The sequence below is a fragment of the Erpetoichthys calabaricus genome, chromosome 1 (assembly GCF_900747795.2).
Source record: "Erpetoichthys calabaricus chromosome 1, fErpCal1.3, whole genome shotgun sequence".
NCBI lineage: Eukaryota > Metazoa > Chordata > Cladistia > Polypteriformes > Polypteridae > Erpetoichthys > Erpetoichthys calabaricus.
The window spans coordinates 181,791,566-181,814,479 of NC_041394.2; the positions used below are offsets into that span (position 1 = coordinate 181,791,566).

Sequence of the window (22,914 nt, forward strand, 5' to 3'; positions counted from 1 at the left end):
GCCTGTGTGTCTGAATCGGGACTTTTGGCATCGGTTACACACGAGACAAGTCTGCGCGTGACCTGCAAGTAGATTTCACACCGTAGCAACGTCTGGTTTCGTTGTGTGGTAGAAAAATCGGTTTTGCCAGGCGCAACGCATTATGAGTCAGCACGGTTAATTTACGCAAACTTCGCCGACGACCTAATTCCTGTCAACTCACCAGCCTGTCACTCCAGTCTGAGCACTTCGCACATGCCCGGCCTCATTTAGTTGACGATTCGTAGCTTTCCGACTACAGTCGGGCTTCTCCGGAGTCCCCGCCCCTCATAGCTCTTAGCGTTGTTAGGGGACGGTAGGAAGATGGCGGCGGCCCCGCTGTACTGTGTCTGCCGGCAGCCCTACGATGTAAACCGGTTTATGATCGAGTGTGATATCTGTAAGGACTGGTTTCACGGCAGGTAAGAGCTGGAAGATTATCTCTACGTGCTTTCCGAAGGTGGTCTGCCAGAAATGAGGGGTTTGTTTGTAATGTCAACGAACAAATAAGCGGGGGCTTGAATCCGGTGTCAGTTCCAGTCCGTGGATTTCGGAGTCTTCATGTGCCTTTATTGTTATTCTGTATTGTGATTTACTTCGAGTCGCTTACAGACTTCTCACTCACAGCTTCTGTGTTTTTTTTCTAGAAGCCAGTTAAATGCTGAAGCACTTCGAAAAGCTACACGATATTAGCTTGTTTCGACTCCGTGTCGATTTTTAGTTTTTAGGAGGCTACGGTGCTTCTAGATGGTCGCCTACACACACAAAGTAGCAGTGCGGCACGAGAAGGAAGTGTAACTTTGTGTCTGAAAGGACTGGCTGTCCTCGCGAGGCGTCTCGTTTTGTGGAGCCGCGTGCCGCGAACAACTTCTGCGGTTGGCTTGGTCTCTTTACGACCCACCTAGTAGTAAAACAAGACGCTTGTCTGGGTAAAGTACACGCGTTCCCGTCTTTAAAACGGCGGCTTCCTTTTTTCTATACAACTACAGGACAGTTGCGTGGTGTTAATGCAGTTGCAAAATCCGTGCCTGTCTTAATGCTGTTTTTTTTTGTTTTGTTTTGTTAAATCATTAGTGTAAGATTTAAGTGTTCTTATTTTGTTGCTTTTTTGGTTAAAACCAGTTATTTTTGTAAACATGAACTCGGATTTTTAAGGTAATTTAAAAAAAAATTGTTTTGGAGCATTTGCCAATGTTTTGGTATGTTTTTAGTTTTGCGTCAAAATTGTTAATATGTGTATGGTGGGGCAGGCGGGGGTGTTGTGATAGGGGTGTCTGTGGGAGGGCTACCAAAAACGTATCAAATGTGTAGAAACTTGGAATAGAGTCGTGCACAATGTGGCTGTAGTTTGTAGAAGACTGTCGCTTGCATTTTTTGGCAACGACTGATCCTTGCGTTCGTGATCATTTGATTAGTACCTTCTGATTAAACACAGAAAAGGGTTGTGATTATAGTGTCGTTTGATTGACAGTAGTTGTTGGGCATTTAAATACCCTACTGTGGAGGAAAACAGAGACAACGTGCGTGCGAGTGGCCTCTAGTGGCTGTTCGTGGCAACGGATTTTAAAGTGAGCGTGCGCTCCACTTAATTTCACTATAACAATACTACTATGCGCAGATTTAAACAACACATTATCGTGAGTATCAGAATTACGCAAGGAATTCGCCTTGGGGCGAGGCAGTAATTGCTTGAAATCATTTAGTACATGCAGTGTTATTGATCTGGTCATGCAGTGTGGGGCAAATGAGCTGTGAAAGGTGGAGGAAATACAAGAGCTGTATATCTGTTTACAAATGCTGAGTGAGGTGCTAAGCACTGTCGAGCTCTCCAAACTACAACAGTGTTTTCTTTTGATCGAAATTTGAGTACATTAGATCTGCATACACATTGGGAAGTTCTGAAATCTAAAAGTACTCTTTGTGAGAAGGACATTGGATCGTTGATTGCATTTACAAGCGCTTTAATAACCCGGTTTCAAAACTATGTCCAGAGAATAGCAACCAGGCTGATTCTAATACTGCAGGGGTTTGATTTATGAGGAAAGATAGGAGTTGGATCTCTTCGGTTTAAGCACAGAGATAAAGAGTTAAAATGATTGAAATGTTTAAAATTATGAAAGCCATTAGTATAGTGCATTGAAGCAGTTACAGTACTTTAAATTGAGTTCAAGACCTCGGGCACAATTGGAAACTCGTTTAAGGTAAATTTCGCACAAACGTTTAGTTTTTCTTCACACACAGGGGCACAGGGAGCAAGTTACCCAGTAGTGCGGTGGACAGTAGCACTTTAGAAACATTCAGAAATTCACTTGGATGTTATTTTGTAGAAGCATCATTAGTAGCTAGTATTCAAGTAGTTCTTAAAAACCCCCTCTCCTGTATTTTAATCTGCTATAACTTTTCTTCCGTTTAACATGAATCATCTACACTCCCAGAGAAAATTATTAGGATTAATATACTAATATGGGTAGGGCCTCTCTTGGCTCTTAAAACAGCCTTACTTCATTGTGGCATGGGTTCTACAAGATATTGAAAACATTCCTTTGAGATTCTTGTCCAAGTTGACATGATTGCATCATGCAGTTTCTGCACATTTTTCACCTGCACATTCATGCTGTGAATCCTGTGTTCAGTCACATACCTAAGGTGTTACATTGGATTCAGATCCAGTGATTGGCAAAGCGGCTGTAGAACAATGAACTCATTGTCATGTTCATGAAACCAGTTTGAGATACCTTTTACTTTGTGACAGTGTGATATTATGCTGGAAATAGCCATTCAACTTCCCAGGTCCTCCCTGCGTGGAGTTTGCATGTTCTCCCCGTGTCTGCATGGGTTTCCTCTGGGTGCTCCGGTTTCCTCCCACAGTCCAAAGACATGCAGGTTAAGTGCATTGGCGATCCTAAATTGTCCCTAGTGTGTGCTTGGTGTGTGTGTGTGCCCTGCCGTGGGCTGGTGCCCTGCCCAGGGTTTGTTTCCTACCTTGCGCCCTATGATTGATGGGATTGGCTCCAGCAGACCCCCATGACCCTGTAGGTAGGATATAGCGGTTTGGATAATGGATGGATGGATAGCCATTCAAGGATGTGCAAATTGTGGCCTTGAAGGGATGGGCATGGTTAGCAATAGTACTCACAATAAGCAGTGGAACTCATGAAAGAACTGATTGGTAATAACAGGCCCAAAGTGTGCCAAGAAAACAGTCCCCACACAATTACACCTCAACCAGCATAGACCATTGACACAAGGTAGGCTGAGTGCATAGATGAATGTGGATGCTGTCAAATTCTATACCTACTGTTTGTGTTTCTCAGCAGAAGTCAAGATTCGTCAAATCAGGATAAATTTTAGCTAGACTCTTTCCACTATAGCTTCAGGTCTGTCTTTTTGAATGAAAGGACTTTAACCCAACGGTCTTTAACTGTTGTAGCTCATCTGCCTCAAGGTTTTGCATGTTGTGTATTCTGCTTCCATTCTTGCTGGATGTTTTCTGTTTTTCACACCATTCTGAGTAAACTCTTGAGACTGCAGTATGTGAAAATCCCAGGAGATCATCAGTTGCAAAAATCCTCAGACAAGCCCATCTGGCTCCACCAATTATGCCGTGGACAAAATCACGAAGATCGCATTTGGCCCCCCCCCCTTTCTTGTGTTTGATTTGAACATTAACTGAACCTCCTGACCCTATTGATGTACTGGTTGAAACAACTTTTAAAATAATTTGTATCTAATGCAGTCTGTCAACTAATATATTTAGAACTTAAACACTGAATGCTTTCAATCCTGGTCCAAAAATTAACTTAAGTGGTAAAATCTCACAGCATTTTCAAGACAGACAAAACAGTTGAAAAGTTAATGTTTTTACCAGTTTTATCCAGTTGTAGTGAGTTCAGAAATAGATACCTGATTTGTACATGTGTTGAAAATGAGGGTATGAATGGTTTTGACCTTAAAACACCTGATTGGAGCATCCCTAATTTAAATGAAACTTTCCTGTCTATTGTCATAAAACTGAAGCACATGCCTTCAGCAGAGCTGGATTTCTTTTCTCCACTGCCTATTTCATGCTTGTCTTTTTTGTCGTAAGTGCAGTAGTGCATACTTTTCAAGTAGTCTTCAACTTGTTTGAGGATAGGCAGTTTAGTCAAACAGCTGTTTGCCAAATAAACCAAATAATTAGTAAAAATGCAGTGGTGTATAAACACACTCGTTGACTCTGTGTGATATTTTTTTCCCCCTCTTAAAAAAATGTGTCTGTCCAATCGTAGAGGTTCATGACATGGCCATTTGTGTGTTTGTTGATATGACAGCCACACTTTGGTGCTCTTAAGTAAATTTCTGCTTATGTTTGAATTCTAGTGGCAGTTTTTTTTATTTACGTTGATGATGTTGCCTGACAATGTCATCGACCATCATCTCCGCGCACCTACTAAAGTGTGAAAAGGGAGGAATGCACAAACAGTCTTTATTTATATGGATCTGGGGGTAGTTTGCAGTTTTATCAATTGTTGGAATTATGGCCTGATCTTTTTCTTGAGCCCTTTGTGTTGGGGGTCATCATGAGTTAACAGAAAATGACTATGGGAGAAACATTGTAAATTAGACAGACTGTTCTTACAGGAATTGTAAAATAATGTATGTGAAATCAGAGACCACTTTTCATTACATGATACAAATGTAAACAATCTTGCATGCTGTTATGTGATATCTAACAAAGAGACTTGATATGCAGCTTTAAATAGGAAACTGAATAATCATCTCGTGGATTTATGTGGCATTTATATTATAATGTTTGGATTCAGACTTAGAGATCAATTATGTGTTTGTCATTGAATTAAATTATGTGCAAGTGTTATGATAAATTAAGTATTCTCTGGTGATCATGTGTTAAAAGTCACACACATCTCTCTACTTGTTAGTGTTCTGTTTAGTTATGAAAGTATTACAATAAGCATATGTTTTATGCAGTCTTTTAATGGTTATTGGCTGGCTTGTTCATATTTATGCTAGAAAATCTACTGACCTTTCATTTTTAGCTGAAGTAATTCTAATGGTATTTGATATTGGCCTGCATTGTTAACTGCATCAGTGTTGCCTGTCAGAAAATATTATGAAACTATTTTGAACAGCACAGTAAACCCTTTTTTCTCTTGAGCTTTCACATTTGTGAAAATGTGACAATGGTTTAGCCTAAAGAATAGCATCAGTATTTTTTTCAGATTATTAATGCTGCTTTTTTCATATTGTTTAATTATTAAAGAGCATGCTGGATTCCAGTGGAAGTGCACTTAAAAAAAAATTGGACGATCTTAATGTGTTTCCACACCACTTATTTGCTTGAAACTCTGAAGTGTTTTCCCTCGTAGTCTATTTAGTTTAGGTTGAACATCCTGATTCCAGTTATCAGACAGTAGGCATTCTACTTATAAAGCTGTGTATGGTAAACACATCACAGTACAGTGATCCCTCGCTATATCGCGCTTTGCCTTTCGCGGCTTCACTCCATCGCAGATTTTATATGTAAGCATGTTTAAATATATATTGCGGATTTTTTGCTGGTTCGCGGATTTCTGCAGACAATGGGTCTTTTAATTTCTGGTACATGCTTCCTCAGTTGGTTTGCCCAGTTGATTTCATACAAGGGACGCTATTGGCAGATGGCTGAGAAGCTACCCAGCTTACTTTTCTCTCTCTTGCGCTGACTTTCTCTGATCCTGACGTAGGGGGATTGAGCAGGGGGGCTGTTAGCACACCTAAACGATACGGACGCTCGTCTAAAAATGCTGAAAGATTATCTTCACGTTGCTATCTTTTGTGCAGCTGCTTCCTGAAACGACATGCTGTACGGTGCTTCGCATACTTAAAAGCTCGAAGGGCACGTATTGATTTTTGACTGAAAAACAAACTCTCTCTCTCTCTCTCTCTCTCTCTCTCTCTCTCTCTCTCTCTGCTCCTGACGGAGGGGGTGTGAGCTGCCGCCTTCAACAGCTTTGTGCCGCGGTGCTTCGCATACTTAAAAGCCAAACAGCCCTATTGATTTGTTTGCTAGAGATTGTTTTCTCTATCTCTGTGACATTCTGTGCTCCTGACACACACTCCTTTGAAGAGGAAGATATGTTTGCATTCTTTTAATTGTGAGACAGAACTGTCATCTCTGTCTTGTCATGGAGCACAGTTTAAACTTTTGAAAAAGAGACAAATGTTTGTTTGCAGTGTTTGAATAACGTTCCTGTCTCTCTACAACCTCCTGTGTTTCTGCGCAAATCTGTGACCCAAGCATGACAATAGAAAAATAACCATGTAAACATATGGTTTCTACTTCGCGGATTTTCTTATTTCGCGGGTGGCTCTGGAACGCAACCCCCGCGATGGAGGAGGGATTACTGTACTGCAAATGCAGCAGTTCACAAATGCAGCTTTACGCACTCCATGATGATTTTTCCTGGGGGAAAAAAAATTCACTCATGTGAAAAGTAAGTACACCCCATGAAAACTGTTGACTGTTCGCCTGTTGAAATATGTTGAAAAAATGTGGCAGGTAAAGATGGTATACTTGAATAACAACACAAGGGAAGATTTCTTTTCAATCATTTATTTAAATATAATCAATAGATATAATGGTCTACTGAGAAAAAAGTGTGTGCACTTTTGGCGTCAGAAGGTAGTATTGCCCCCTTTAGCAGAAGTGATTCTTGTACATCTTCTTGTAGGCCTTTAACATATTTGTGCACCAGTCTGTGAGTGTCTGGGTGATATTTTTGATCACTCCCACATGCCAGTGATTCGTTGGTTTGTTCTTATTTTTTCACATGTTAGTACATACATGTCTATAGGCTAAAGTTGCTTAAATTCTCTGAGGCATTGCATAACGTTTAACTGAATTTTTATTTTATAATGTTTTTAATTTTAGTTATGTTTGTAGACAGAAGCTCTCATATGGTATATTTCTTTAGATGCATTTATGGACACTATGCAGTCTGCCATGTCTCTTAATTTAAGGCTATAAAAGAATTTTTCAGCTTCATGTAAAAATGATAATTGTATAATTTCTTAAAATACAGTATTGTAAAATCAGTGTTGGGCAGAAGCCGGAGGATGGTATAATAATCCATAGTTTTGGCATGGCTGCCTGAGTGAATTTGTATAGCAGGGCTGCAAGTAATGATTATTTTGGTAGTCGACTAATCGCTCAATTTTTTTTTTTCGATTAGTCACAATTATTTTATGCCTGACTATTTTGATGCCTGTGACCTGTGGTTGCACATCCTGTTTTCAGCTCCAGTGCATGTCTTGCCTCATCTGCTCATGTCTGTCCACCGGTGGATGTCACCCTGATGTCTCTGCATTAACACGATTAAAAGTAATAATAATCAAATTAAAATAACAACTAGTGAAATATATGCATTTGAAAATAATCAGATGTTTTATTAGTGTGACCATCACAATAAAAAAGAAATACATTAAACAATACAAACTAAAGTGCACATAGTCTTTAAACAAAAAAAAAGTGCATTTAATTTAACCAAAAAAGGCCATTGGTGTGTCTTAAAGTCCAAAAGTTTAAATAAAGCTTCAATTCAAAAAAAAAAATAAAGTACAGTTTATAAACGATTCAGTTCATATATTCCTGATTGCAGTGCAGGAATATGAGCATTTCGACATACTCTGGTGTGAGGCTGGCTCTCTTCTTTGAGACAATGTTCCCAGCTGCGGAGAAGAGATGCTCAGAGGGAGTACAGGTAGCAGGAATACACAAGAATGATTTTGCAGAGAGGTTTTAATCATCACACTCTGAAGGAAAAGTGTTGTCGTTTATCACATCATGCACTATATTATGCCAAAATAAAGTAACGGACCAAAATATGTGACAAGCTAATTACTGATATGCTCTAAAACACAAGTTACCTAACGTACGTTAGAGATGGTTTACTATTCATATGAACTCAAATATTATATGAAAAAGAAAAAAAAAAAAAACTAGGACGGCTCAGCTACTTCTATTCACTCGTTTACAATAGCTCCAAACACATTAGCAAACATAACTGAAATTATATTCACTTAACCCTTAAACCGCCAGAACCGGCTATAGTTGGTTCCCAATGCAATTTGCCAGCACGCCGGAGCTGAGTATATTAGGAAAAGTATATTCATTGAATGCTGCAACCGGCTAGAGTCGGTTTCCAGTGCAATTTGGAAGCACACCGAAGCAACAACAACATTTATTTATATAGCACATTTTCATACAAATAATGTAGCTCAAAGTGCTGCTTTGCTGCCCAAAGCAGCAGAGTATATGTGGTGATGTACATTCATTGAACTCTGCAACCGGCTATAGTCGTGTCTCAGTGCAGTTTGCCAGCATGCAGGGGGCGTGTATATTCGGCAATGAACATTCATTGAACTCCGCAACCGGCTATATTCACAGAGCAATTTGCCAGCATGCCGGAGCTGATCAGTCAGTGCCGTATATTTGTTGAGCAGCCAGCTCATGACCCCGGCAGAACTGAAGCACCACTATCTCTGGGATTCAGCCGCTGCCCTAGACAAGCCTGCAATCATCAGCGTTTACCTCTGTGTTTGTGTGCAGCCAGTTGAAGCGCAGTTGGCTTGGTGATTTACTGAATTTCATCAATGGCGTCAGTTGCACCTTATAATAATAGATTGTTGCAGTAGTTTTTTTTTTTTTTTTTTTTTTAATAGTTTTTACAGTTCATTTGCAGTGTATAAAATGATCAGTGTTGCAGTATTGTGCAGTATTGTGATGCTCTTTGCATGAAAAAAAAGTGTTCCATTAAAATTTCACATTTTCTTTGTGAATTGTGATGTTTACTTAAAAACTGCAGCTAAAAAGTATTTGGTGTCCAGGGGTGCATTAACCCCCAAGTATGTGTCGGTTTAAGGGTTAACTATCATTGTCGAAACCTTGATATACACATTATAGTACAAACATCGTTAACACATGACACTAACTTTATTCGCTAAAATTTACCTGTCAAGAGACAGCGGCATCACAGCTCCAGGGTGCTTGAGTTTCAGATGCTCATGCATCGCGGTGCTGCTGCTGTGAAAAGAAAGCTCCGCTTTGCATAATCTGCATTCAACTTTTTTTTTCTTTTTCGGTGAAGTGCTCTCACACTTTTGAAAGTTTCTGTTTCAGTTTTTTCCATCTCCTTCCCCCTCCTCTATCCGACTCACCATTGCAACCACATTTATTTTCCTCTACATTCTTTTTCTCCTCTGACGTCGTTCTTTGTTGGTAGGACTGTTTGCAGTCTTGATTAACAATAACAAACAATACTGCCCCCAGACGTTCATGTAGTGCATTGCAGTTTACAAAAACCAATGTGGTTCTTTGTGACTGGAGCCTCTATTGAAGGTTTTGTTTGTGACACATTGACAATAAAAAAAAATCTGCGTCAATAATTTTTTGTAGTCGATTACGTCGACTAATCATTGTAGCCCTATTGTATAGTCTTTGTTTCTCTGGGGCCTTTTCATTAGGTAACTGGAATTTCCTCCTGTATACTAAATACACGTTTTGTGTATCAGGAGGGCTGCAGTGGCTACAGGTTTTCATTCCAGCCAGTTTCCAAATTAGAACTCCGTCTTTGCTGATAGAAAAGTTGGTATTTAACTATGTACCTTGTTAGCAGTTTTATTCATCAAAGACCAACTGTAGTTATATTGTAGATCAGAGTCTCTCAGTTACAGTTCTGGACGTCCACAATGGCTCCACGTTTTCACTTCAACCACTATCTTAATTAGTACCCAGTTATTTACTACGAAAGCAATATCTTTTTTGGGCTTAAATTTAGTCATCTTTCCTGTTAAAATTCAGAGCCCTTATTTTAGTTTTTAGCAGCTGTATTTCAGTATTAATTGTTCATTTTCTTAACCAGACATAATGAAATCCAGTTAACCAGCTGACATGCTTCCTTTAAAACCTGTGCATATGCGCCATGGAGTATGTGTTAAAAATGTTTAGAAATAAATGAGAGGGGATTTGGAAGGAACAAAAAATTTAAATTGGTTCTCGTCCACAAAACACATGGATAATATTTCTAGAGAAGGAAACTCTACAATGCAATTAAAATTTCTTTTTAATGAATTAAAACACTATCAAGCCAAATAGTTAAATACCATGTTTCATTATCGGCAAGGAATGTTCTAATTAGAAAGCTAGTTAGAAGGAAAGCCGGTAGCCACTGTGGCCTTCCAGGACTGGAATTGAGGATCCCTGTATTTAGCTTAATTAGTGGCTGAAAATATATGGGATTTCATGGTGTGCAAGAGTCTTTCTTTGTGGGTCTTGGCACCCCCATCCAGGTATTTTTCTTGCTTAGTAACTGATTCTTCCACAATAGGTTCTGAATCTCCACAAAACTAAAATTGAATTAGGTAGATTTAAAAGTCAGGTAGCTGTTTGGACTGACGGTTTTAAGAAGGTATTGATTAAATTGGCCTATTGTATGCAGTCAAAACTGTAAATCATCACTGGTTAATGGACGTGACCTTGGCTTTGAAAGCAGAATGACTAATAATAGTACTATTTTAAAACAAGCCTATTTTACTGTATTACACAGGACAAAATGTGGAAAGACATGGTTTGTTTTTTATTGTTCAAGTGATTTTGGTGCGTCCAGCCTGCTTCAAGCTGGGGTTTGATTCCCAATAAGAGATTACAGGTTTATAGATAGTGTTCTCTATAATGTGCTAAGGAAGACCCTAATATTGTGTACACAGTTGTAGCAAGCATTTGATTGAAATTTGAATTCCATCTCTGCTAATGTTTTAAACAAAGTCTCTCCTTTATATAAAAACAATCCTGAGGTGAGACAAGATTTTTTTCAAGTATCGCGAGACGAGACTTTGGCCATGAGATTTTTTTCAAGTCAATACCCTCTTCTCAACCATATTCAACCACACATATGGTCCTCTCACCTCTCATTTGTGTGAATGCTTTTGACAGACACAGTTCCTGCTCTCTCAGCTCTTATAAATTTTAACATTTTCCACACTTTAAGTTCCCAATTAAAGAAGATGTATTGTGTCCAAATCTTATTGAAGAATTTCATCACGAAGGGTTATCAACAGAAGAAATGAGTACATGGGCAATCCTAGCACAGAGAAACGAAGTCAAACAAATTAACAGCAAAATTGATGATTGGTTACACAGCAAACTGGTTAAATGTGTATCACTAGACTATGCTGAAACAGTTGGTGGTGATCAAGCGGAAGATGAAAACATCAGCTTACAATATCCCGAAGAATATCTGCAACCGTTAACACTGCACAAATTACTGTAGAAAGGAGGATGTATCCTAGAAAGGTAATGTAGTACATCTTCTTCAGTGGATAACATTAGACAACAAAGGAGATCTTTATATGCCATTCGTATGAAAAAACGTTTACAGTTTACTGTTACAATTAACAAATCTCAGAGACAAACTATATAATTCTTTTATATATATATATATATATATATATATATCTATACAGTAATCCCTCGCTATATCGCGCTTTGCCTTTCGCGGCTTCACTCCATCGCGGATTTTATATGTAAGCATATTTAAATATATATCGCGGATTTTTCGCTGCTTCGCGGGTTTCTGAGGACAATGGGTCTTTTAATTTCTGGTACATGCTTCCTCAGTTGGTTTGCCCAGTTGATTTCATACAAGGGATGCTATTGGCAGATGGCTGAGAAGCTACCCAACTTACTTTTCTTTCTCTCTCTCTTGCGCTGACTATCTGTGATCCTGACGTAGGGGGTGTGAGCAGTGGGGCTGTTCGCACACCTAGACGATACGGACGCTCGTCTGAAAATGCTGAAAGATTATCTTCACGTTGCAACCTTCTGTGTGCAGCTTTTAACTATGCTGCACGGTGCTTCGCATACTTAAAAGCTCAAAGGGCACGTATTGATTTTTTTATCTGTCTCTCTCTCTCTCACTCTCTCTCTGCTCCTGACGGAGGGGGTGTGAGCTGCCGCCTTCAACAGCTTTGTGCCGCGGTGCTTCGCATACTTACAAGCCAAACAGCCCTATTGATTTTTTTGCTCCTTTGAAGAGGAAGATATGTTTGCATTCTTTTAATTGTGAGACTGAACTATCATCTCTGTCTTGTCATTGAGCACAGTTTAAACTTTTGAAAAAGAGACAAATGTTTGTTTGCAGTGTTTGAATAACGTTCCTGTCTCTCTACAACCTCATGTGTTTCTGCGCAAATCTGTGACCTAAGCATGACAATATAAAAATAACCATATAAACATATGGTTTCTACTTCGCGGATTTTCTTATTTCGCGGGTGGCTCTGGAACGCAACCCCCGCGATGGAGGAGGGATTACTGTGTATATATATATATATATATATATATATATATATATATATATATATATACACACACACACACACACAGTACTGTGCAAAAGTTTTAGGCAGGTGTGAAAAAATGCTGTAAACAAAGAATGCTTTCAAAAATGGAAGTGTTAATCATTTATTTTCATCAATCAACAAAATGCAGTGAATGAACAAAAGAGAAATCTAAATCAAATCAATATTTGGTGTGACCACCCTTTGCCTTCAAAACAGCATCAATTCTTCTAGGTACACTTGCACACAGTTTTTGAAGGAACTCGGCTGGTAGGTTGTTCCAAACATCTTGGAGAACTAACCACAGATCTTCTGTGGATGTAGGCTTCCTCACATCCTTCTGTCTCTTCATGTAATCCCAGACACACTCGATGATGTTGAGATCAGGGCTCTGTGGGGGCCATACCATCACTTCCAGGACTTCTTGTTCTTCTTTACACTGAAGATATTTCTTAATGACTTTGGCTGTATGTTTGGGGTCATTGTCCTGCTGCAGAATAAATTTGGGGCCAATCATATGCCTCCCTGATGGTATTGCATGATGGATAAGTATCTGCCTGTATTTCTCAGCATTGAGAACACCAGTAATCCTGACCAAATCTCCAACTCCATTTTCAGAAATGCAGCCCCAAACATTCAAGGAACCTCCACCATGCTTCACTGTTGCCTGCAGACACTCATTATTGTACCGCTTTCCAGCCCTTCGACAAACAAACTGCCTTCTGCTACAGCCAAATATTTCAAATTTTGACTCATCAGTCCAGAGCACCTGCTGCCATTTTTCTGCACCCCAGTTCCTATGTTTTCGTGCATACTTCAGTCGCTTGGCCTTGTTTCCACATCGGAGATAAGGCTTTTTGGCTGCAACTCTTCCATGAAGACCACTTCTGGCCAGACTTCTCTGGACAGTAGATGGGTGTACCTGGGTCCCACTCGTTTCTGCCAGTTCTGAGCTGATGGCACTGCTGGACATCTTCTGATTTCAAAGGGTAATAAGCTTGATGTGTCTTTCATCTGCTGCACTAAGTTTCCTTGGCCAACCACTGCGTCTACGATCCTCAATGTTGCCCATTTCTTTGTGCTTCTTCAAAAGATCTTGAACAGCACATCTTGAAACCCCAGTCTGCTTTGAAATCTTTGTTTGGGAGAGACCTTACTGATGCAGTAGAACTACCTTGTGTCTTGATGCTGTGTTCAATCTTGCCATGACATGAAACTGTCTTCCACAACCTCACCTTGGTAGCAGAGTTTGGCTGTTCCTCACCCAGTTTTAAGCCTCCTACACAGCTGTGTCTGTTTCAGTTAATGACTGTGTTTCAAACTACGTGTGACATTGATGATCATTAGCACCTGTTTGGTATAATTGGTTGATCATACACCTGACTATAATCCTACAAAATCCCTGACTTTGTGCAAGTGTAGCTATAAGAATTGATGCTAGTTTGAAGGCAAAAGGTAGTAACACCAAATATTGATTTGATTTAGATTTTTTTGTTTGTTCACTTTGCATTTTGTAAATTGATAATAAACAATCATTATTTATATTTCTGAAAGCATTCTTTGTTTACAGCTTTTTTTCACACCTGCCTAAAACTTTTGCACAGTACTGTGTATGTATATGTGTATATATAAATGTGTGTGTATATATATATATATATATATATATATATATATATATATATAATATATATATATATATATATATATATATATATATATATATATAAAATATGAAAAAGTTTGGGGACCCCCTCATAATTCTTTGGATTTTTGTTTATCATTGGCTGAGCTTTCAAAGTAGCAACTTCCTTTTAATATATGACATGCCTTATGGAAACAGTATTTCAGCAGTGACATTAAGTTTATCAGATTAACAATATATGCAATATGCATCATAACAAAATTAATTAGACAGGTGCATAAATTTGGGCACCCCAACAGAGATATTACATCAATACTTAGTTGAACCTCCTTTTGCAAATATAACAGCCTCTAGATGCCTCCTATAGCCTTTGATGAGTGTCTGGATTCTGGCTGGAGGTATTTTTGACCATTCTTCCATACAAAATCTCTAAAGTTCAGTTCAATTTGATGGCTGCCGAGCATGGACAGCCTGCTTCAAATCATCCCATAGATTTTTGATGATATTCAAGTCAGGGGACTGTGATGGCCATTCCAGAACATTGTACTTCTCCCTCTGCATGAATGCCTTTGTAGATTTCGAGCTGTGTTTTGGATCATTGTCTTGTTGGAATATCTAACCCCTGTGTAACTTCAACTTTGTGACTGATGCTTGAACGTTATCCTGAAGAATTTGTTGATATTGGGTTGAATTCATGTGACCCGCGACTTTAACAAGGCCCCCAGTCCCTGAACTAGCCATACAGCCCCACAGCATGATGGAACCGCCACCAAATTTGACAGTAGGTAGCAGGTGTTTGTCTTGTGATGCGGTGTTGTTTTTCCGCAATGCCAAGTGCTTTTTGTTATGACCAAATAACTCAATTTTTGTCTCATCAGTCCAAAGCACTTTGTTCCAAAAATGAATCTGGCTTGTCTAAATTAGCATTTGCATACGACATTCAACTCTTGTTTGTGGTGTGAGTGCAGAAAGGGCTTCTTTCTCATCACCCTGCCATTCAGATGTTCTTTGTGCAAATTGTGCTGAATTGTAGAACGATGTACAGATACGCCATCTGCAGCAAGATATTCTTGCAGGTCTTTGGAGGTGATCTGTGGGTTGTCTGTAACCATTCTCACAATCCTGCGCATATGCCGCTCCTGTATTTTTCTTGGCCTGCCATACCTGGGTTTAACAGCAACTGTGCCTGTGGCCTTCCATGTCCTGATTACATTCCTTACAGTTGAAACTGACAGTTTAAACCTCTGAGATAGCTTTTTGTAGCCTCTCCCTAAACCATGATACTGAACAGTCATTGTTTTCAGATCTTTTGAGAGTTGCTTTGAGGATCCCATGCTGTCACTCTTCAGAGGAGAGTCAAAGGGAAGCACAACTTGCAATTGACCACCTTAAATACCTTTTCTCATGATTGGACACAGCTGTCTATGAAGTTCAAGGCTTAATAGTTAATCCAACCAATTTCGTGTTGCAAGTAATCAGTATTGAGCAGTTACGTTCATTCAAATCAGCAAAATTACAAGGGGACCCAAATTTTTGCATAGCCAGTTTTTCACATTTAAGTTCATACAACTAAATACTGCTTCACTAAAAATCTTTGTTCGGAAAACACCCCAGTACGCGGATGTTCCTAGGAAATAAAAGATATACCACTGTTATCTTTTTTTTGTTGAAAGTAAATTATTATGCAGGCTGAGAGGGGTTCCCAAACCTTTTCATATGACTGTATACTGGCATTTTCTATAAACTAATCTTGGGTTAGGTTAATTCTTTTGAAAAGAATACACTGTCTTATATTATAAACACATGGTCAATACTTTTATTAATGTGTTTATTCCCTCATTATGCTATAGCATATTCTCATATGGAGGGGGGGTTTCACTTTTTTTTTGTACTATAAAGTGTTTAATAACACAGGCCTACACCAATATTCTCCTATGCAAAAAAATCATAGTACAGTAATCCCTCCTCCATCGCGGGGGTTGCGTTCCAGAGCCACCCGCGAAATAAGAAAATCCGCGAAGTAGAAACCATATGTTTATATGGTTATTTTTATATTGTCATGCTTGGGTCACAGATTTGCGTAGAGAGACAGGAATGTTATTCAAACACTGCAAACAAACATTTGTCTCTTTTTCAAAAGTTTAAACTGTGCTCCATGACAAGACAGAGATGACAGTTCTGTCTCACAATTAAAAGAATGCAAACATATCTTCCTCTTCAAAGGAGTGCCTGTCAGGAGCAGATCATGTCACAGAGATAGAGAAAACAATCTCTAGCAAACAAATCAATAGGGCTGTTTGGCTTTTAAGTATGCGAAGCACCGCGGCACAAAGCTGTTGAAGGTGGCAGCTCACACCCCCTCCGTCAGGAGTAGAGAGAGAGAGAGAGAGAGACGGAGTTTGTTTTTCAGTCAAAAATCAATACGTGCCCTTCGAGCTTTTAAGTATGCGAAGCACCGTGAAGCATGTCGTTTCAGGAAGCAGCTGCACAAAAGATAGCAACGTGAAGATAATCTTTCAGCATTTTTAGACGAGCGTCCGTATCGTCTAGGTGTGCGAACAGCCCCCCTGCTCAATCCCCATATGTCAGGATCAGAGAAAGTCAGCGCAATAGAGAGAGAAGAGTAAGCAAAGAGTAAGCAATCTAACTTCTCAGCCATCTGCCAATAGCGTCCCTTGTATGAAATCAACTGGGCAAACCAACTGAGGAAGCATGTACCAGAAATTAAAAGACCCATTGTCCGCAGAAATCCGCGAACTAGTAAAAAATCCGCGATATATATTTAAATATGCTTACATATAAAATCCGCGATGGAGTGAAGCCGCGAAAGGCGAAGCACGATATAGCGAGGGATCACTGTACTTTATAGACATAGGTGCCCTGAATCCATTTCTAGATTTAAATTAGTATTTCTCTAAAATTTCTCAGTGTTTCCTTGACATGTCAATTTAATGGGGGAAAAAAACTGTTTAAAAAAAGTATTTTGTGGCATAAGTATTTTTCATGCTCTGAATATTATTTGAATTGTATTTTGAGTTCGAAAATGCAGTCTTCCCTGTTCTTAACAGTAATTGAGTTGGAAACAATCTGAAATCAAGTATTTGCTACATTTTTTTTTTTTTTGCTGTCAGTCAGCATTTTTTTCCTCTCTTCTCAATCCTTCTGTATAACCAAGAATGCATTTTAGGTGGTTAGAAAGATTTTGCCCCTACCTCATATAAAGCTGGATTTGATCAAGGACTTTCTGAGGTCAATGAATAGAGATGTACAAGGTTCCTCACATTAGCAAAGCAGAAATAAAAGAAGGTGTCTTTGTTGAACCTCAAATCCTGAAGCTTTTGAAGGATGCAATCTTGAAATCCAAGCTGTATGAATTTGAAAAAAGTGTTTTGGGAGGCATTTGAGAATTCAAAGGCAGAAAACTTTGAGGAACTAGCTGAGGAGCTTCTTTTTCATACCTAGCACTTCAGTGCAACATGTTTTTAATAATATTTCCTACACTCACATTTTGGATTTTTTCTCCAAGGACATAAGTGCAGTCTCTGTTGAATAAGGGGAGAATTTCTAGGAGGACATCACTCCAATGGGGGAGATGTTCAAGTGGAAGATGAAGCGAGTCTGTTAGCAGACATCTGTTGGTCATTCCACCATGGAACACCTTCAGAGGATTATATGAGGGGAGGAAACTACTGAGTGACTACATTTTATAAATATTTACAACATTTCTCTCTCAAAAATGTAATGTGATAAAGCAATTCCATTGTTAAATTTAGATTTAGCACCTTCAAATCTATGAAGAACAGCTATAATTTTTTTTTTTTTTTTTTTTTTAAGATCATGTTGGCAAGAATCTTTTTTTGTTCTCCTTTTAGGCAAACAGTGTTTTCAACCCTTTAAACTTGGGATCGATTTTGGGCATTTTCAATTACTTTGCTTTAGCTAGATCCAAATTCTTATATGACCCAGTATACATCTCCAATACATAAAAATAAAAGACAGACATTTCTCTTTCAGATTATTTACATCTGGGGAAAAAATTTGTTTTGTATATAAATCACAGTACACCAAGTTCAAAAACACAATCACATTTTTACCAAAAAAAACACCTGTTCTTATTAGCACAAGTGTTGCAAGAAGCTTTCAAACACCATAAAAGTGATTCATAATGTATTAGCAATAACCATGAAAAAGATGGTTATGAAATCTCCACCGCTAACAGGTTTAGTTTTACTGGTTTGAAATGGTGTTTTAAAAAAAAAAAAAAGATTCTTTTTCACTTTTTGCTGCTTTCAAATGAATTATTGTATTTGCTTTACTGAATGCACATGTACTATAAATCCTAATGGAGGCCAGGCATTGCTGTTTCAGAATTTATACATCTATTTAAGAAACTATCCTATGATAATAAATTACAGCACAATAATTTTGCAAGCTCCAAATATGTTTATACCAAAACATGCACTTTGAGTGTTACTTGTCATAACTTTAGAATATACTTCCAAACAGCACAAATAAAACCATGAAAGCATGAACCTATGTATTGTGGAGTATTGTCCTATACTGTGTTCTCCTGGGGACTCAACTTGAGTTCAAAAGATGCACAATGCCTGAATAAATTTATCAGAAAAGCCTGCTCCATCACAGGGACAACCCTGGACACGCTGGAAGCTTTTGTGGAAAAGAGGATGGTGTCAGAGTTAGAACCCATCATGAAAAATCCCCTCCATCTGCTCCCAGAGGTGCTGTCTTGGAGCACACTTAGCCATGGGCTCATTCTTGCACAGTATGTTAAGAAACACCTCTGGGAATCTTTTCTGCTTGTTGCTACTAGGCAATTCAATTTTTCGTTCCAAATTCAATGGTTATACTTTAACTTTTTTTGCAATTTCAGCATACTATATACATGCATTATTTGGTGATTGTTTGTTTGTATTTGTTCTGTGGCTCTGTATATTTGTTTTTATGCATCTAAATGTCCCCTTGGGATTAAAAATGTTTTTATCATCTAATATGGCTAGGATCTGCTAAAAATAAATTAAAAGCTACTGACCATTTTTAGAACTTTACTGTTCTAAAATAATTTTATAAAATGTTTTATTTTACTGTTATCAAATAAATTGCCATACCTTACGTAAAAGTGCATGGTATGTATGTGTGTGTGTGTGTGTGTGTTTTTTATATATATATAATATATATATATATATAATGTATATGAAGGCCTGACCTTGTTCTTTCAAGAAAAAAAATTTTGTGCGTGCGTGGTGAAGGAATTATACTATGCATCCAAAGTACAGCACAAATACTAGCAAAATTCAAAAACGTCTTCACAAAAAAAATCTTAAGTGTAACCCTCCCATCTATCATTATTTGTAGTATAATTGTAATATTATAGACATATTTAAAAACAATGTCCTGGGGAGAAAACAGTACACTCCAGGCTTTTTTTTATTTTTAAAGCTTTATTATAAGCAGTTATGCAAAATCCTATTTCACCCTTCCAATTACAAAAAGTTATAAAGAATATAACCATTTACAGTACAAAAACAGTATTATGAACCTAATGAAGATTTTTGTCAGTCTGTAAAATAATTTTGGTCTTTAGACACAATTGCAATTTGCAGCTTTTAGAATGCCATGGTGTCCTCTGTTTTAAATATACTTTATTAATCCCAAGGGGAAATTTTGTTTTTTGTTCCACCAACCCCGCCTTTGACTATATCCTGCACACCCACCTTCCTTCAGTGGCCTTTTGTGATGGATGCATGTGTGTGTATATGAATGTGTTTATTTATAACATTAATTAGTATGAAAAAAATATTCACAATAAAATCAGTTAAAACACCATTCACATCGCTATTCTACTGGAAGAAAGCAAGACAAATGAATTCACCTACACTATATACTATATATAAAAGAACATGTTTGAGCACTGTTGCACCCCTTGCAAAACCCTTAACATCCAATCACCATTACTATGTAAGTAAGCAAGGTAAATAGTAAATAAAGAACTGGCTCATTCCATATGGAAAAACTACTATGAACTTTCTAGTCGCAATCCTTGTTAAATTTTGATACTGTATACTGAAAGAAAGGAAGACCTATAGAGACCTTGCCTATATTATATGTCAAAAAAGCATGTTGCCCTCACTCTTAGAAAATATGGTTTTAATTTCTTGCATATGCCTGTCTATTGAAAAATCTACATCAGACATCTGAAGAAGCACCTGTTTTGCGATCAGTGCATGATATAAAGACCAACAATACCTTGTTTGAAAGGGACTACATTCCTAAAGTGGTGTACATAAGCAGTGAGTGCGCCTGACTTTGACACACAAGTTTGGCCATATGAATGGCAAACTATCAAATATCAAGTACAATGATACCTTGACTTTCGAGTGTCCCAACTAACGAGTTTTTTGAGATACGAGTAGTCTCTTGGCCGATTTTTTGCTTTGAGTTGAGAGCTAAAATTTGGGTTACGAGCCAGCTTCAGATACCCCACCCCACCGCTAGTTCGTGCATCTCTCCACAATGAATGCAGCAACATCCCGTGTCTCACTCGTTCACTTTAAGCAGTTAGCTTGCAGTGGAAGCTTCAGTGTTGTGCTCGCAATTGTTTTGCAAAACGTCGTTTTTCCATCTATGGGTCCGAAGAAAGTGAGTGCAAAGGACAGTGCAGAGAAGAAGCAGCGAATGATGTGTATTGAGTTAAAGAAAGAAATTATGGAAAAACATGAGCAAGGTGTGCGTGTAGTCGATTTGGAGAAGCAGTACAAGCGTAGCACTTCTACAATCTGCACCATACTGAAGCAGAAGGAGTCGATAAATGCTATAACGCCAGCCATCCATCCATCCATTTTCCAACCCGCTGAATCCGAACACAGGGTCACGGGGGTCTGCTGGAGCCAATCCCAGCCAACACAGGGCACAAGGCAGGGAACCAATCCTGGGCAGGGTGCCAACCCACCGCAGTAACGCCAGCCAAGGGAGTTAAAATCATTTCTAAACAGCGGACACCTATTCATGAAAATATGGAGAAGCTGCTGATTGTGTGGTTGACGGAGAAGCAGCTCACAGGAGATACCGTGACGGAGGCTATAATCTGTGAGAAGGCACGAGCGATTTATGCTGATTTGCCGCAGCAGACCCCAGGCACTTCGAAAGACTTGGCATTGGGCGAGCCATTTAAAGCCAGTCGGGGCTGGTTCGAGAATTTTAAAAAGAGGACCGGCATTCACTCTATTGTCAGGCATGGTGAGGCAGCGAGCGAGGATATGAAGGCAGCTGAGGATTACCTCAAAACTTTTGCAAGAATAATAGCGGCCGAAGGATACACCCCCCCCCCCCATCAAGCCTGGACATGGATGAAGGTGAATGAGCTCATCGAGGAGCACTCTGAGGAACTGACAACGGAGGAGCTAAAGGAGCTACAGACGCAGCAGCACACAGAGGTTTTGCAGGAAATAAGTGACGCGAAGGAAGCTGAGGAAGTTATCTCTACAAGTGAGATAAAGGGAATGTGGGAGAAACTTTCAGACGTTATTCAAAAGAAACACCCAGAAAAAGTTTCAACTGGGCGCGCGACTGCTCTATTTAATGACATTGCATGACGCATTTTCGAAACATTCTGAAAGGGAGGATGAAACAGACCTCATTGGACAGGTTTTTTTCGAAAATTCCTGCAGATGAAAGTGAGGAAGGTGCGCGCGAAAAGGGCAAAAATCAGTGAATAACATTGTTATTCAGTTCAGCCTTTCTCCACCACCTCTGTCAGTATCTTCAACTCCTCTGATCTCCAAGGTAAATGCTGTACATTATACTGTACTGTACTTAATAAAACCAGTTTATTGCAGTAAATTCTATTGTATTGTGTTTTTATACAATATTCATTATTTATAAGTACATTTTTCTTATTTAAAAACATGCAACAAAAAAATTGCAGTGTTTTTTGGGGGTCCGGAATGGATTAATGGCATTTCAATTCATTCAATGGGGAAAATTAATTTGAGATAAGAGCATTTTGATTTACGAGCTCGATCACGGAACGAATTAAACTTGTATCTCAAGGTATCACTGTATACTACTTTGTAAACAAATGATCTCAAGTACTGTTTTTTAAAATTAGTTTATCAGTGCATGCTGATGGCGATTGAAAATGACTGTGGAATTGAAAGAGTTAATAATATTGAATTATTGGTACAGGGTTGTTAATTGATACTTTGTAATATATAAAAGCAGGTGTAATTGTGTCTGCACAAGAGAGGTAACAGCAATTTGGCTATCTGTGTCAGACTCTTTTTAAATAAACAGAAAGGAGAAGAAACATTAGGCCAATGGTCTTGAGTTCTGACAGTAGAGTTCTTCATGTCAGGACCAGTGTTCTTCTTTTCCTTTTTTCACTATTGGTTCTTTTCCAGGGCATGGAATTAAATATGTCTCCTCCCTGTATAGGGTGTTCCCAAATCACTTCCTTTTCTATGTCTGGATGGTACTGACAATGGGCTACAACCAGGTTATCTGCCAGAGCTCCTAGCTGGAAATCCAATCTGGCCACCTAATGCACAGTCTGTTGTATACCAGTGTTAATCAAGACTTGTAGCTTGTGGGCAAGGTGCTTGGTGTGTCTCCAGGTCTCTGTCCCATACAGTGGCATAAACTTGGTGTTTGTATTTAACATCCTTAACTTGACATGAAGACTAAGGTCCTTATTCCTCCACACTGGTTTCAGGGCAATCAAGGCCTGGCATGGTTTGGTGATCAGGTTATGCAAATCTTTGTCTTTGTCTGTCCCTCCTGTTTTGCTAACTACTACTCAAGTATGTGTAGCAATTAATTTCTTGAGCAGCCTATCCATTGATAGTGAGTGAAGCTTTCTGGGTGGA

The 22,914-nt window shown here is 38.8% G+C and overlaps 1 protein-coding gene across 1 annotated transcript in view; it reads left to right on the top strand.

Moving 5' to 3' along the window:
• The first annotated feature begins 282 nt into the window (after nt 1-282).
• LOC114657548 (lysine-specific demethylase 7B-like) overlaps nt 283-22,914 on the top strand; it is a 117,552-nt gene continuing 94,920 nt past the window's right edge. The window contains 1 exon segment of the mRNA XM_028809456.2: nt 283-440. Within this exon segment, the coding sequence (XP_028665289.2) occupies nt 343-440 (98 nt within the window). The 5' untranslated portion in view covers nt 283-342.